Source organism: Xenopus tropicalis, chromosome 3 (assembly GCF_000004195.4).
Source record: "Xenopus tropicalis strain Nigerian chromosome 3, UCB_Xtro_10.0, whole genome shotgun sequence".
NCBI lineage: Eukaryota > Metazoa > Chordata > Amphibia > Anura > Pipidae > Xenopus > Xenopus tropicalis.
In genome coordinates this window covers 99,286,740-99,301,177 of record NC_030679.2, presented here as the reverse complement: position 1 = coordinate 99,301,177, position 14,438 = coordinate 99,286,740, and the positions used below count along the sequence as shown (strand labels likewise).

The window sequence follows — 14,438 nt, the reverse complement described above, 5'->3', positions numbered from 1 at the left end:
ATATGCCCCGTGTGCCCTTGCCCTAACACAGTTTTGGGAGAAAAAATGGGGTCTTCAAATACTGATCTGTAACTTGACATAATAAAGGTGGTTGAATCTGTATCCTGCAGCTTCTGTGTCCTATTGTTACAGAAAATTGGAGCAAAAAGGGAAGCGCCACTAAAAATGCACCTTTGAAAACATTTTACTTGCTTTTTTACCAGAAAGGAAGAAGTCAGAGTAACATTATCATGCCATCGATTTACACAAATAAACCAGCCGTCTGTTTAAACTGTACCCAATCTTCAGCCAGGTTTAAAGGAAAACTATACCCCCAGAATGAATACCTAACCAATAGCTAGTTTATATTATGTTTATTGACCTATTAAAGAATCTTGCAAAACTGGAATATACTGGAATATACATATTAGTAAATACTGCCCTTTTACATTCTTTCCCTTGAGCCACCATTTAGTGATGGGCTGCTCCCTCAGAGATCACATGACCAGAAATAATGCAGCTCTAACTGTAACATAAAGAAGCGTGGAAGCAAAAGGCAGAACTCTGTCCATTCATTTGGCTGATGGGGCCTAGCATGTATATGTGCCCAAACTTGTTTGTTTGCACTGTGAATCCTATGATCCCAGAAGGCAGCCCTTAATTCTTAAAATCGCTATTAAGAATACCCAATAGCACAAACTACTAAAAAAGTATATTTTTATGAAAATGGTTTATTTAAATGAAGCAGGGTTTTACATATGAGCTTGTTTATGCAATATATTTTTATAAAGCCCTACATTGTTTGGGGGTATAGCTTAGCTTCAAGTAAGAAAAATGAATAGATAAATAGTATTTGTTATCAATTGCTTAATTCTTCAGGATCTATAAGACAAAATGACCTTGTCATGGCTATCACACATTGATGTCGCTTAGATGCAGACTGTAACGGCCAGGATTCCTTTGCCTTCTCTGATTAACTTACCCCCAAATAATAAAATCAGACATATGAGACCGCTTAGCATGAAGCTGGGCACATCTTTGCTGTGCCATATCCCACACACTATTGCAAATCTTCCAAACATATTAGTGAATGATCCTGCCCTTATGTAAAAGCATACTTTTCAGCAATGCTCAGAGAAAACAAAAGGCAGCAGGTGGTTTAAGATGGAATAAAGTTTAAAAAATAAAGACATGACCCTAAAAGGTTTTTCTTTCCATCTTAACAGCTCACATATAACAAGTATTATATACATATTCAGATCTTTTGTGATAGCAGAACAATCTGCACCCACACACTTACATCTCGCATGAATTTTTGAGCTTAGTATGCGGTAAAGTTTCTGAAGAGTTTCATATAGAACTTTATCTTTATGTGGGTGTTGAAGAGAATGCATTTATGATTTATGTAAAGAGGTCTTTGGCAAACCACAGGATTACAGGAGTAAATGTTCCAAAAAAAAAAACAAAAAAAAACAAAGTTGTTCTTACCCCCAGGGGCAGCAGGATACAATTTTGCCCACCTGAGAACCCTATCATTTTTAAGCTTATATTTAATTTAACATTAGATCTTAAGACTTTAAGAACTACACACAGAAATCAGTCAAAAGGGCACCAATCCTTTATCAAGTTTATATCTGGCCAATTTATTACTCATTTTTTATTAGTTGTTTTTGCTATTTGGCAATTAATTTCCGTGTAATTATTTCTATGGCAATTGCCTGAACCCAAGGGTGTACTCATGGGTTAGACGTTTGTTGCCAAATAAAACTGCTTTATCACATCCGACACTACTTTTACATGAAGCATAGCCTAGCTGCAATAGATGTGATTGACAGAAATGGAGGCATGGCCATATCACAGTCCAAAAATGGCAGCAGCAGAAACAACTAGGCTCAAACCCACAAGGGATTTCAGATAGGCACTGGTTTTAAGTGGGCAACAGGCAAAACTCTTTAATACCATTGACAGAATCCTGGTTCAGGCACTACTCCACAGGCTAAAAAGTGCCACTGGAGAAAACATCCTGTGTGCTGTGATTAAAGAGATACTGACACCAAAATGTAAACCTTTTTTTTTTACATCATAATTGTCTTAGCATTCTATTTATAATTTTCTCTTAATAGTATTTGCCCAATGTTTTTACATTACCTATCAGATCCATCATGTTCCTCTATGAAGGGGCTCCCATATTTGTCAGGTTGGCAAAACAGTCAGGTTTAGGAACTTCAAGTAACAATTACTTACAAAAGGAGATCTTTCAGTGAAAAATGATCATGACCTATAGGTAACTTTTAAAGTACATTAATATTTTGAAGAATAGCTTTTAATGTCAGTTTCACTTTAAAGCTGCCCATACCTGCAGACCTGGTCAGGCAGTTTGGAAACTTTGAAACATACTGCCTGACTAAATGCATATGCATGTTAGCTAGGAGGTGGTCATTTTAACAGACAGGTCATTCTGCCATCCTATTTGACTGTTCTGTCCAGTCAGGGTGCATTGGCAGATGACTAAACATGAGCTATGGCTCTACTTCCTTTGAGTGCCATTAACCAGATTGTACAACAGAATTTGGCCATCACAGCGTGTGGCCAATGGAACATTATGTATTTGTCCACAGGTTCATCAGTGGTTCATGTTCAAGGGTAACCTAAGAATAGTCCAATTCTACAGCCACACAAAGTTGAAAACAAGAGAGGAACCACATGTCAAATGCTACCAAACGATTTTTGCAATTGCCTGACTGGGATACTGCCTCTCCCTGTAGATGTTATTTTCTAGTACAGAGTTCTACTGTACTTTCTGCATGTGGTGGTGATTGCTGAAATAACTGCAAGTTGTATAACACTTGTGCTTGACTTGAAAACATTCAGAACACTCTTTGGAAACAGTGATCTCTTTCACTTAATATACGTTTTTTCCTCCTCAAAGTACAGACAATATTTTCCATAAATAGAAACTTTCAATCAAAAATCTGAGAATGATATAGCATGGTCATCAGCAGAAGAGCAGTTTCAGTACTGTATAGAAAACGGTTTTAAAAGGTTATCCTTTGAGAAAATAATTATAAGCCTCAAAGGACCACAAAGAACTTGATTTCCCAAGCAGAGCTCAATTGCAGTTGCCCTTATGGCACATAACTGGCCAGGTGAATTTGCAGGCTGTTTGTTTCCATGGAAGCACAATATTTCTTTAAAAAAAAAATAATATAAAAATTCTTTGTATTGAATTCCTGATGAGTCACCTTGTAGCTTAGAAACTTTTGAACTTCCTCTTATCTTTTCTGTCCAAAGGGCTGGTCACATAATGACAGCAGCTAGGAAGATAAATAGCTACAGATGCATAAAGAAATGATTTATTAGAAAATTAACCTTTTGCTGCAGTCTTGTAGAACAGCTACGCATGGATATAGCATGTGCAGTCACTACAGCAAACAAACCTTTGTACCTACAGAACAACTGTTTACATAATAATCACTTTTAGAGAAAGAAATATCTTCAAACAAGCCTACCAGTACTACAATTACAGTTTCGATTAGCTGGAAATCCATTATACAGAAAGTCAAAAACTGCCAATGCTAGTTTGCACAGTGTCCTGTTAAAATATATAATTTCTTGATTCATTTTAGAGGTAGATGTGAGAAAAAAATATATTTTGTACTTGTAGTGTTAACCCAGAATAAACCCAGAAGCAGAAATGCAAAATAAATTTGTTTGGCTTTCAGCTGGTTTAAAGCAAGGTGGTGCTCTAAACTAGAGCTGGGCGGTATGACCAAAAATTTATATCACGGTATTTTTCAAAATTATATCGGTATCACGGTATTTGACGGTATATAAATAAAAAATAAATAATATTGGTGGCCCCCCACCCCCCCAACAACAACCCCAACAACCCCAGCCCCCCCCAACAACCCCAGCCCCCCCAGCCCCAGCCACAACCCCCCCAACCCCAGCCACAACCCCCCAACCCCAGCCACAACCCCCCCAGCCACAACCCCCCCAGCCACAACCCCCCCAGCCACAACCCCCCCAGCCCCAGCCACAACCCCCCAGCAGAACTTACCCAACTTGTGGTTCCTCCAGCTCCAGCGATGCGTCCTAGCGACGTCGCGTGCGCGCTGAAGTCACATGCGCGCCGACGTCACGTACGCAACCCGGATGTGATTGGAGAAAAACAGCAGGAGGCGCGCATACCGGTATAGCGGTATGTTTAAAACTCATACCGTTTTTTTTAAAAAAACCGGTATACCGGTTAAACCGGTATACCGCTCAGCACTACTCTAAACTACAAAAACATCCACAATATCTAGAAATCCCCAGGTCTCAAGCATTATGGATAACAGATACCTCTAACAGTTATTTGAGGTGAGCTAAGCCTTATGACTTTTTCTATGGGTTCCACAACATCTCTTTTTAAAACAATAAACCTAATACACACTGTACTCAATATGCATCCTCTACTGCTATATTTCTTGGATTTTCTCAAACTGTGAGGCTCTTCTGCAAATTCAGAAACCTCTTAATTATGGGACGTCACCTAAATTGGGACAATCTAAATTACTTACAGATCCCTTATTCGCCCATTCCCATTTCTCAAGAATTTCGGATAACAGATCCTATACCTGTATTACAAACACAAAGAAAAAGTATGGTTGGCATCCAGAAATTAAGCACTGCTTACCACTGACTTGCTTAGGCAATAAAAGGCTGATTTAGAGAGGCCATTGTGTGGATCTGAAAGTGGCATGGAGTGTGCACCACTAATCAGGCTCTGATTGCTGCTGATAATCAGTGGAAGTCAAAACTGTGTTCTAGTGTATTAATGGCTTTTTAATTTTCAATGTAAAAACAGTCTGGATATTTGTAGACAGGAAGCATACAAGTGATATTGCAACTCTAATGTGTCCTATATCCACACAAAAATACATTCATCAACAACAAAGCTGCAAAGGTATAAGATCTATTATCTTGGAGGATTGAAACCTGGTGCAAAAATTATTGAACATTATACAGACCGAACAGGATTGCTACAACTTACTGTGTTATTAGAGAGAAAATCGAAAATTATTTTTGTAAAATTCAAATTTGCGTATAATGGACTCTATGGGAGATAACTTGTAATTCAAAGCTTTCTGGATAATGGGCTTCCAGATAAGGGATCTCATACCTGTAGTAAGAAAGGTAAGATAAAATATAAAGTGGTAACCCTGAAAAGAAAATCTATTTTATTTTATTAACAATGAATTAACAGTCATAAGGGTAAGGGACCTGTTATCCAGAATGCTCAGGACCTGGGGTTTCCCAGATAAGGGGTCTTTCCATAATCTGGATCTCATTACCCTAAATCTAAAAAAATTATTTAAACATTAAAAAATAGGATTGTTTTGCCTCCAATAAGGATTCATTATATCTTAATTGAGATCAAGTACAAGGTACTGGTTTATTATTACAGAGAAAAGGGAAATCACTTGTAAAAACTTGAATTATTTGCTTATAATGGAGTCTTATGGGAGATGAAGCCCGTCTCCCATAGACTCCATTTTAATCAAATAATTCAGAATTTTAAAAAGGATTTCCTTTTTCTCTGTAATAATAAAACAATACCTTGAAATTGATCCCAGATAAGATATAAATAATCCTTATTGGATGCAAAACAATCCTATTAGGTTTAATTAAGGTTTTATTGATTTTTAGTAGACTTAAGGTATGGAGATCCAAATTACAGAAAGACCCCTTATTTGGAATACCCTTGGTCCCGAGCATTCTGGATAATGGGTCCTATACCTGTACTTGATCCCAACTAAGATATAATTAATCCTTATTGGAGGCAAAACAAAGCTATTAGGCATATTAATATTTAAATTATATTTTAGTAGACTTAAGGTATAAGGCCCCATACCTGTATTAACTATAATTATACAGTTACATAAAAACAATTTTAAACAATATCAGAGGGCTTTGTCACTTTCAGTTCATAAAATAGTCCAAATACAGCTTCCAGCTTACATGTGTTATCTTGGGCAACTCCCTTCCTGTAACTAACTGTACCGGCTGAAAAATAGCTAAGATGTAGAGATTGCTGACTTCAATAACCCACAGCATTACATGGTGAAAACGACAAGCAGAACAAGCAAAAGCTTTCCACTGGCAACGCCTATTGTTGCTGGTGAAAACCCATGTCGGAGCGGGTAGTCACCCGCGATAGCATAGATCTATTGCGGGCGACTGAAAAGTTCCATGGGTTCTTACCCTTAAAGAGCAAGGAAAGGCCAAGTTTTAACAGGTATTTTCTATTAAAGCATTCAAAATACTAAGGGGTTTGCAGGATAGGGCAGTTATTGGGGCAGGGTAGAATAGCTTTTTCACTTAAAAAATGTTAGTGTTACTTTTCCTTTAAGGGCACTATTGAGACAACTGATGGTATGCCTGCAGCTTGAGATTAACTCTTTATTAGCCTTTCCTTCTCCTTTAAGCTATCTAGAAATGTTGCAAATACACAGATATTTGCCCCCTTTGGCCAGCTGGGGGGTCAAATTAGACTGAAGTGGCCACATTAGGAGGCTTCTGAAGACCAGTCCGAAACAAATTCAGTAACCATTAAGCTGGGTCAAGTGGTGGCCCAGTAGGCAGACAATATTGCTCTGCATATGGCCAGGTTGCATACGGCCAGGTATGTAGTACATGCTTAAAGAACAGTAATACCAAAAAATTAAAAATGTAATTAAAATATAATGTACTGATGCCCTGCACTGGTAAAACTGGTATTTTTTAATGTATTATGTCACTCACTGTTGAAAGCAACATTTCTTTATTCTTTACTCTTACTGAGCAAAATGAAAGCTGGCCATACACACACCAATAAAGGTACAGGTTACATAGCAGATAACAGATAAGGTCTGAAGAATACAATCAGATTTTATCTGTTATCTGCTATGTAACCTGTGCCTTTTCTCTTTTGAATGGCTCCCCCATGATTACACAGCAGATTTTTTTTATATGAACTATGCCTTTCAGAGGCAAACACCAGTTGCACCAGTGCAGGGCAAAAGTACATAATACTTTCATTTTTTGGTGTTAGTGTTTAACCTGGGCAGACATGTTCAGATTTTAGTCTTCTTACAACAAACTTTCGGATAGCGACATTTAAATGCAACTATCTAAAACTAAATATTCAGATAGAAATTGTAGGATAAAGTCCTAAAAATATCAAATCAAAGGATAATCTTAATATGAAATAATTGGCAGACAATAACTGTACAAAAGTGACGTCCCGGAAAGTCATTGTAGGTCACCCAAGGATTATTAGATACACAATACATGCACAGATATTATCGTTATCTGACCTAAATTTTCTAACCTGTCTGATTGACTAAAGGACTTATTGCCATGGTATGAAAATTATTGGGAAGATAATTCAGAGACACACACTGTCCAAAAATTGTACGAAGTGTAGTTTTTTATTAGTGCGTGTATGGCCAGCTTTCATTTTGTTCAGTAAGAGTAAAGAAAAAAGAAATGTTGCTTTCAACAGTGACAGTGAGAGTGACAAAATACATTAATACAGCCCACTGCGTTCAGGGTCTGTTCTAAAAAGAATGCTTAAACTAAAATCAAATAACTATTGGTGTGAGCACACCCCTAAACATTATAATGCGTTTACAAGGAGCAATTTGGGAAAACCCTGCTGTGCATCCTTGGAAGGGAACACTGTGTGTGATAATCAGTTGCCTGTCACCAACTCTGCTGTTCAAAAAATTCCCTTGTTGTCCTATATAATCAACACCAATCTTAGATGTCAGCAACAATTGCCTCTAAAAAATCCTACGTTTATATTTCGATCTACAGAATGCAGTTTTGGGCAGGCATTTTCCCCTATTCCTACACAGGCTACAGTATACAACATTTTTCAATAATTACAACAGGATGTTACCTATAAACAGCAAAAAAAAAAAAGAATTGCAACTGCCATCACGATTACCCTTACATATTCAGATGGCCAAGGTCAGTAACAAAGTGGCCTTGATTATATGATGAGTTTTGATTACAATAATTTCTTGAAACACTAAAATCACCAGTGGTAGATCTGCGCTACCACAGGCGACAAATATCCCGAAAAAGCCTTTCCCTTCAAAAAAAGCTTTAGATTGCTGCAAGTAGTGCTGGGCGGTATACCGGTAAAAACCGATCACCGGTTTTTTTTTTGAAACCGATATGAATTTTCGACATACCCCCATACCGGTGTGCTGAATACTTCCGGGTGCGCACGTGACGTCAGCGCGCACGTGACGTCAGCGCGCACACTCTACAAAAGCGCCATTGCTAGGACGCATTCAGAGTCGGATACCAATGTGAGCTGTCGGGGGGTGCCTGGCCAGTAATTATATTTTATGTGAAGGGGATGGGTGGGGGTGGGTGGGTTATACTTATGTGAAGAGGATGGGGTTGTGTTTGGGGGGGGTGGGATGGGGGGTTATATTTATGTGAAGGGGATGGGGGGGTGTTTGGGGTGGGGGTGGGTGGGTTATACTTATGTGAAGGGGATGGGGTTGTGTTTGGGGGGGTGGGATGGGGTGGGGTGTTATATTTATGTGAAGGGGATGGGGGGGTGTTTGGGGTGGGGTGGGGGGTGTGTGCGGATGGGGGGGTGTTTGGGGTGGGGGGGTGCGTGCGGATGGGGGGTGTTTGGGGTGGGGGGGGTGCGTGCGGATGGGGGGTGTTTGGGGTGCGTGCGGATGGGGGGTGGGGGGGCTGCGTGCGGATGGGGGGGTGTTTGGGGTGGCGGGGGGGGGTGCGGGTGGCGGGTGTTTGGGGTGGTCACCTAATCATGCATGGGGAAAAAAAAAATACCGTCAAATACCGTGATACCGATATAATTTTGAAAAATACCGTGATATAAATTTTTGGTCATACCGCCCAGCACTAGCTGCAAGTAATTACTTGTGGCGATCCGGCTTAATCAAAGGCATTTCTTCGTATTTTCCCACAATTAAGCCAGATCCCCATGAGTAATGTGCTTTTTGAAGGAAAGGGCTCACATCTACCTTAGGTTCCTGCATATTTACAACAGCAGTAATGTCAAGTTTGATATTAGCCTAAGAATCTATGAATCAAGACAATCTGTATGGAATATTTTGAGGCTTTTGCCTGGCTTAAAATTGGCAAACTATCTGACAAATTCAGCTAAAAGTATGTATGTGTCATCTTATTGCAAAAAACCTCCATCGCTACATGAGCTTGAGAAAACAAAATTGAAAAGAAGCAAAATACAAATGTTATATTTGAGCATGAGGCTTCTGGAGGGCAAGATAACAATAGTATCTGGAAAACAGGAAAGGGGAAGTGTGCCAGAGCCCTTAGGCTGATATCCCATGGAGAGATATAGTCGCCTGCAATAGATCTCTTCTACCATGGGCAACTAACAACTCCAAAATGCCTTTCCACCGGCAACAATACTTATCGCTGGTGGAAAGGCCTACGCATTGCATGGGTTTTACAAAGTCGCAAGAAGTTTCCCCTGCACACAACTTTGCGCGACTTTGGAAAACCAAAGCGATGCATCAGCCTTTCCACCAGCGATTAGTGTTATTGCCGGTGGAAAGGCATTTTGGAGAGATCAGTAGCCAGCGATAGCAGAGATCTATTACAGGCAACTAAATTTCTCCATGGGACATCCGCCTAGAGTACTACTTAAAATTAACTAAGCGCACATCCATAATGTTATCTTGAGTTTTGACTATACTGTAGCATTATGGCACCTTAGCTTTTAGGCATGACAGATTTAAACTTCTTTGCACAGATCGCCATTTTTTACGCCAGTGTTCTCCCCTTAAAAGAAAAGCCAATATGGCCAATATGCAGAATACAGTGTTTGTCACTTACACGTAATCACTGCATCTTTATTATACCTGGGAAAAGCAGAATTAACTATTGCTACACAAAATAACAATAAGCCATTATCAAGTGGTTTACCATGACAAGAATAATTAGGTCACAACAGTTAAAAACACTTAATATTATAATTACTTTTAAGAACATAACATTTGTTCCAGCAGCAGGTGTCAACTCTCACTCAAACCTAAAAAATATTTCTTATGTCGATATATAATTTCAAAAATTTGAATAAGGTCTACAGGTGACTGTAAATATTACTGTTATCGCATCCGCTTAATCATTGTAACAAGAAACTGAATGCTTCTTAATCATAAGGGCTCATATTATGTTTTACTAGCGGTGATTGCAATGTTAGGCAATGGCAAGGCACTTTCAGGGGATCTGCCGCCCGCGGTAGCGCAGATTTAACCACAGACGATAAACTTTACCTAGTACCACTGCCCTTAGCTTCTTGCTTTTTATAGAGACTATATCTAAATCTGTCTTGACGCATTATAAGAAACAATAACATCAAAACTATTACATACTACTACTTATAAACTACAGTACCTCACAGAAGGTTAATGATAGAATTGAGGAATATTGGCCTAGAACATAATATTTGTAAATGGAGAGAGAACTGGCTGACAGAAAGCAAAGAGTGGTGGTAAATAGAAAATTGGTCTAATTGGACCAGTGTTGTTAGTGGAGTACCGCAGGGGTCAGTCCTTGGTCCTTTGCGTTTTAATTTGTTTATTAATGACCTGGAGGTGGGCATACAAAGTATTGTTTCTATTTTTGCTGATGACACTAAATTGTGCAAAACTATAAATTCGATGCAGGATGCTGCCACTTTGCAGAGCAATTTGACAAAATTGTAAAACTGGGCAGCAAACTGGAAAATGAGGTTCAATGTGGAAAAGTGCAAAATTATACACTTTGGTAGAAATAATATAAAGGCAAACGATCTACTGAATGGTAGTGTGTTGGGGGTATCCTTAATGGAAAAAGAATCTAGGGGTTTTTGTAGAGAACAAGTTGTCAAATTCCAGGCAGTGTCATTCTGTGGCTACTAAGGCAAATAAAGTGCTGTCTTGTATAAAAAAGGGCACTGACTCAAGGGATGAAAACATAATTTTGCCTCTTTATAGGTCCCTGGTAAGGCTTCACCTTGAGTATGCAGTTTAGTTTTTGGCTCCAGGATATTAATGAGCTGGAGAGAGTGCAGAGACATGCAACTAAACTGGTAAAGGGGATGGAGGATTTAAGCTATGAGGTTAGACTGTCGGGGTTGGGGTTGTTTCTGGAAAAGAAGCGATTACGAGGGGACATGATTACTATGTACAAATACATTAGAGGGGATTATAGGCAGATAGGGGGTGTTCTTTTTTTCCATAAAAGTGATCAACGCACCAGAGGTCACCCCTTTAGATTAGAGGAACAGAGTTTCCATTTGAAGCAGCGTAGGTGGTTTTTCACGGTGATGGCAGTGAGGTTGGGGAATGCCCTTCCTAGTGATGTGGTAATGGCAGATTCTGTTAATGCCTTTAAGAGGGGCCTGGATAAGTTCTTGAACAAGTTTAGTATCGAAGGCTATTGTGATGCTGATTATCTTCAGTTAGTATTAATGGTTGTATATATATAGTTTATGTATGTGATAGTATAGATTGGTAAGTATAGGTTGTGTGTGCTGGGTTTACTTGGAGGGATTGAACTTGATGGACTCTTTTCAACCCTAAGTAACTATTAAAAGTATTTTTTTTTTTATATATAGAGTCTCACAAAAAAATAATTTTCCCAAAAAAAGCTGGCAAAATTTTACATTAAAAAAAAAAAAAAGTAATACTATAAGAAAGAATTTTTAAAAGGTGACTTTCCACATAAACTTATTGCTTTTCACATTCAAAGGAAAAAGTAAGCAAAAATTGCTCTACAAAGTATTATGTCACAAAATCAAACAAAAACTCTCTGCTTCCATTACATTACTTTGGTTCCATTGCACTGTGCGGTGGCTTTCCTGCATCCTATACTCTGAATCATGCTGCTGCCAAGGGACTTTCGAGTTAACTATACAGAAATCACATTGACAAAACCAACTAAGTTCTCAATCACACAAACAAAAGGTCATGCAGGGTGAATAAAGGTTTATAAGGAAGTACAGATATCACAGTATAGAGTTGTAGATGGCTGAACATATTAAGGACTATGCAATGCAGCAAGAGCTAGCTTTAAAAAAAAATTATTCAAAGCAGCAATATTCTGAGATTACTAAAAACCGTGACGGCATTAACCTATTCTCCCCTGATTTCAATACAAAATGCCCAGCAGCAAATGGATTCAGTAATCTACAGGCTACTCAAAAGGCAGACTGTCACACAACCAAATGACCAATTAATGCAGCTGATTCAATATCCTTCCCAATGGAGACCCAAGAAATGTTTTGATCCAGACACAGAGCAACCCCACCATGTGGTTATTCCTTAATGTTTGTGTCAAAGATACTTTTGCTGAAAGGGATTTTTTCCCTTCGCTGCAGTCAGCTGACAGACAAAGCCTTCATTTATACACTCTCTCCCATACTACTATGAACAATGCCAAACATTCCTTCGCACACATGCATAAGAAGAAAATAAATGAAATAATGACATCATTACATCTAGCTGTGTTTGTGCAGACTGCAGCAGAATTTTACTAGAAAATGACAATCTTATTAAACCAAGGAGATCAAGCACCCATTAGATGTTGGCATGGTGTTATCATTACATGCAGACCCTATTACAGTACACAGACAGGATTCCCTGTAAATGTAGCAGATTTTGAGTACAATTATTTGGATTTAGCACTTTATTACTCATTTATGTCCTTGGTTTTAGCACCTCTTGGGCTATGCATCCTAAACACACAGAATGTACAAAAATATGGCAAGGAAAATCATCATCCACCCTTTCCCACCATGAACAGCGTCAGGGTACAGGGAGGTGGGGGTAGAAATGGTTAAATCTTTCACAGCTCATTTGTGACTTTAAAAAAGGAGGGGGGAAGGGAAAATAACCCAGTAACACACAACAGCTTCAATGCCTCTGGGTCTTGTAACGCCTAAACCCTCCATATTTCCTTTATTCTCTCCCACAGCCGCCTACAGAAGAGGGTGCTGGGAAGTCTGCAGCAATTCTCTCCTACACTAAAGAAGGCTGTCCTCTGATGACACACACACAAGCGCCAAGCATACAAAGCACAACAACAACAATCAGCATACGGTACAGTGGGAGCTCCTAGACAGATGGCACTTGGTGGGTGCCCTATTAACCATTACAAAATGTGGGTACCAACTAAATAGAGCTTGCTGGGCCCAGGTGGTTTTAACAGTGAATGTATTTTTACAGGTATATTACAAGATATTGTGAGATTAAGACATTAGAAAACAGGCAACATGAGGTTCATTTAAGTGAGAGAAAGCAATGCTACCATTATTATTATTATTATTATTAAAGTATAAAGTGCAAACATACTCAGCAGTGCAGTACAAAGCACACAGCTGAGGCAGAAAAGTCTGACAGGCAAGAGACTGGACAGTGTGAGGAGAAAATACAAGACAAGAGTGTTTCCAGCACTATCAGCAGCTTTCACTTATTCCTATCTGATAGAGGAGCAGGGTGGAAACCGGGAATGCTACAGAGCTGCTGTGGAACTACAACTTACACACCTCTCAGCCACTGACTGCCTCTCCCTCTCTCCCTATCACAACAGCACAGACAGCCTTCTCAAATGAATGAGGTGCCGGTCACTCACACAGCAGCCCCGATACGAGCGCTCAGCACAAATGCAAGTTCCACACAAAGCCTTGCCAAACGCCGGCCCAGCATGCTCAGCTGTCCAGCCTACACTTGGCTAAGGGAGGCATTGCGTGAGGAGAGCGACTCAGCAGGGGCCAAGCCTGTATAGCGGGGACTGCACACCGTATCTGCCACCTGCATATACCCAGGTGTTTCTCAACTCTCAGCATCCCCCCCCCCCCCCCCCCCCCCCCCAAACAGCTCTTACACCCGCCGCCGAGACTCTCATTTCTAACCACATCTGAAAAGCCGCAGCGTTCTGGGAGTGTACACCTTTATTCTCCCGCCCTTCCCCGCTCAGGTAATGAATGATTAGGCAGAGGGCTCAGCCTCAGTGTGTTCCCTCACCTCCCGAACAGGCAGCCCAGGACAGCAGGAACACGAGCCTCAGCAGTGCCATGATCAGGGAGGGTCAGCAGCAGCAGCACTCGCACATTGACCCCCAAAACAGCAGCCAAACACGTATTCTCTATCAGCTTTCTCTCTCCACCCCTCCAGCTGCTGGGGAAGCGGAAGCTCCCGGTGTCCCGAACGGCGCTATCCGATTGGGGGAGGGGCTGCAGGGCGTTACCGCCCGCTGCATGGCGTCATTACGCCCCACCCAAAAGAATTCTCCAATCGCTGTCTGCCAAATAGTGTCCTAGCTTTATTTACTCTTCCGGTACCAGGTTTCATGCTGGAACACTCCCGCCAGTAAATAGGGTGGGGGAGGCATACTGAGAGTGTAGGAAAATGACTCGACCGATTTAACACGATCAG

General features: G+C 40.1%; 1 protein-coding gene across 1 annotated transcript in view; it reads right to left on the bottom strand.

The window, feature by feature from the left end:
* The window catches only part of adam10 (ADAM metallopeptidase domain 10), an 84,366-nt gene extending 70,149 nt beyond the window's left edge, over window positions 1-14,217 (bottom strand). The window contains 1 exon segment of the mRNA NM_001044404.1: window positions 14,028-14,217. Coding sequence (NP_001037869.1) covers window positions 14,028-14,079 — 52 coding nt within the window. The 5' untranslated portion in view covers window positions 14,080-14,217.
* Window positions 14,218-14,438: the final 221 nt, after the last annotated feature.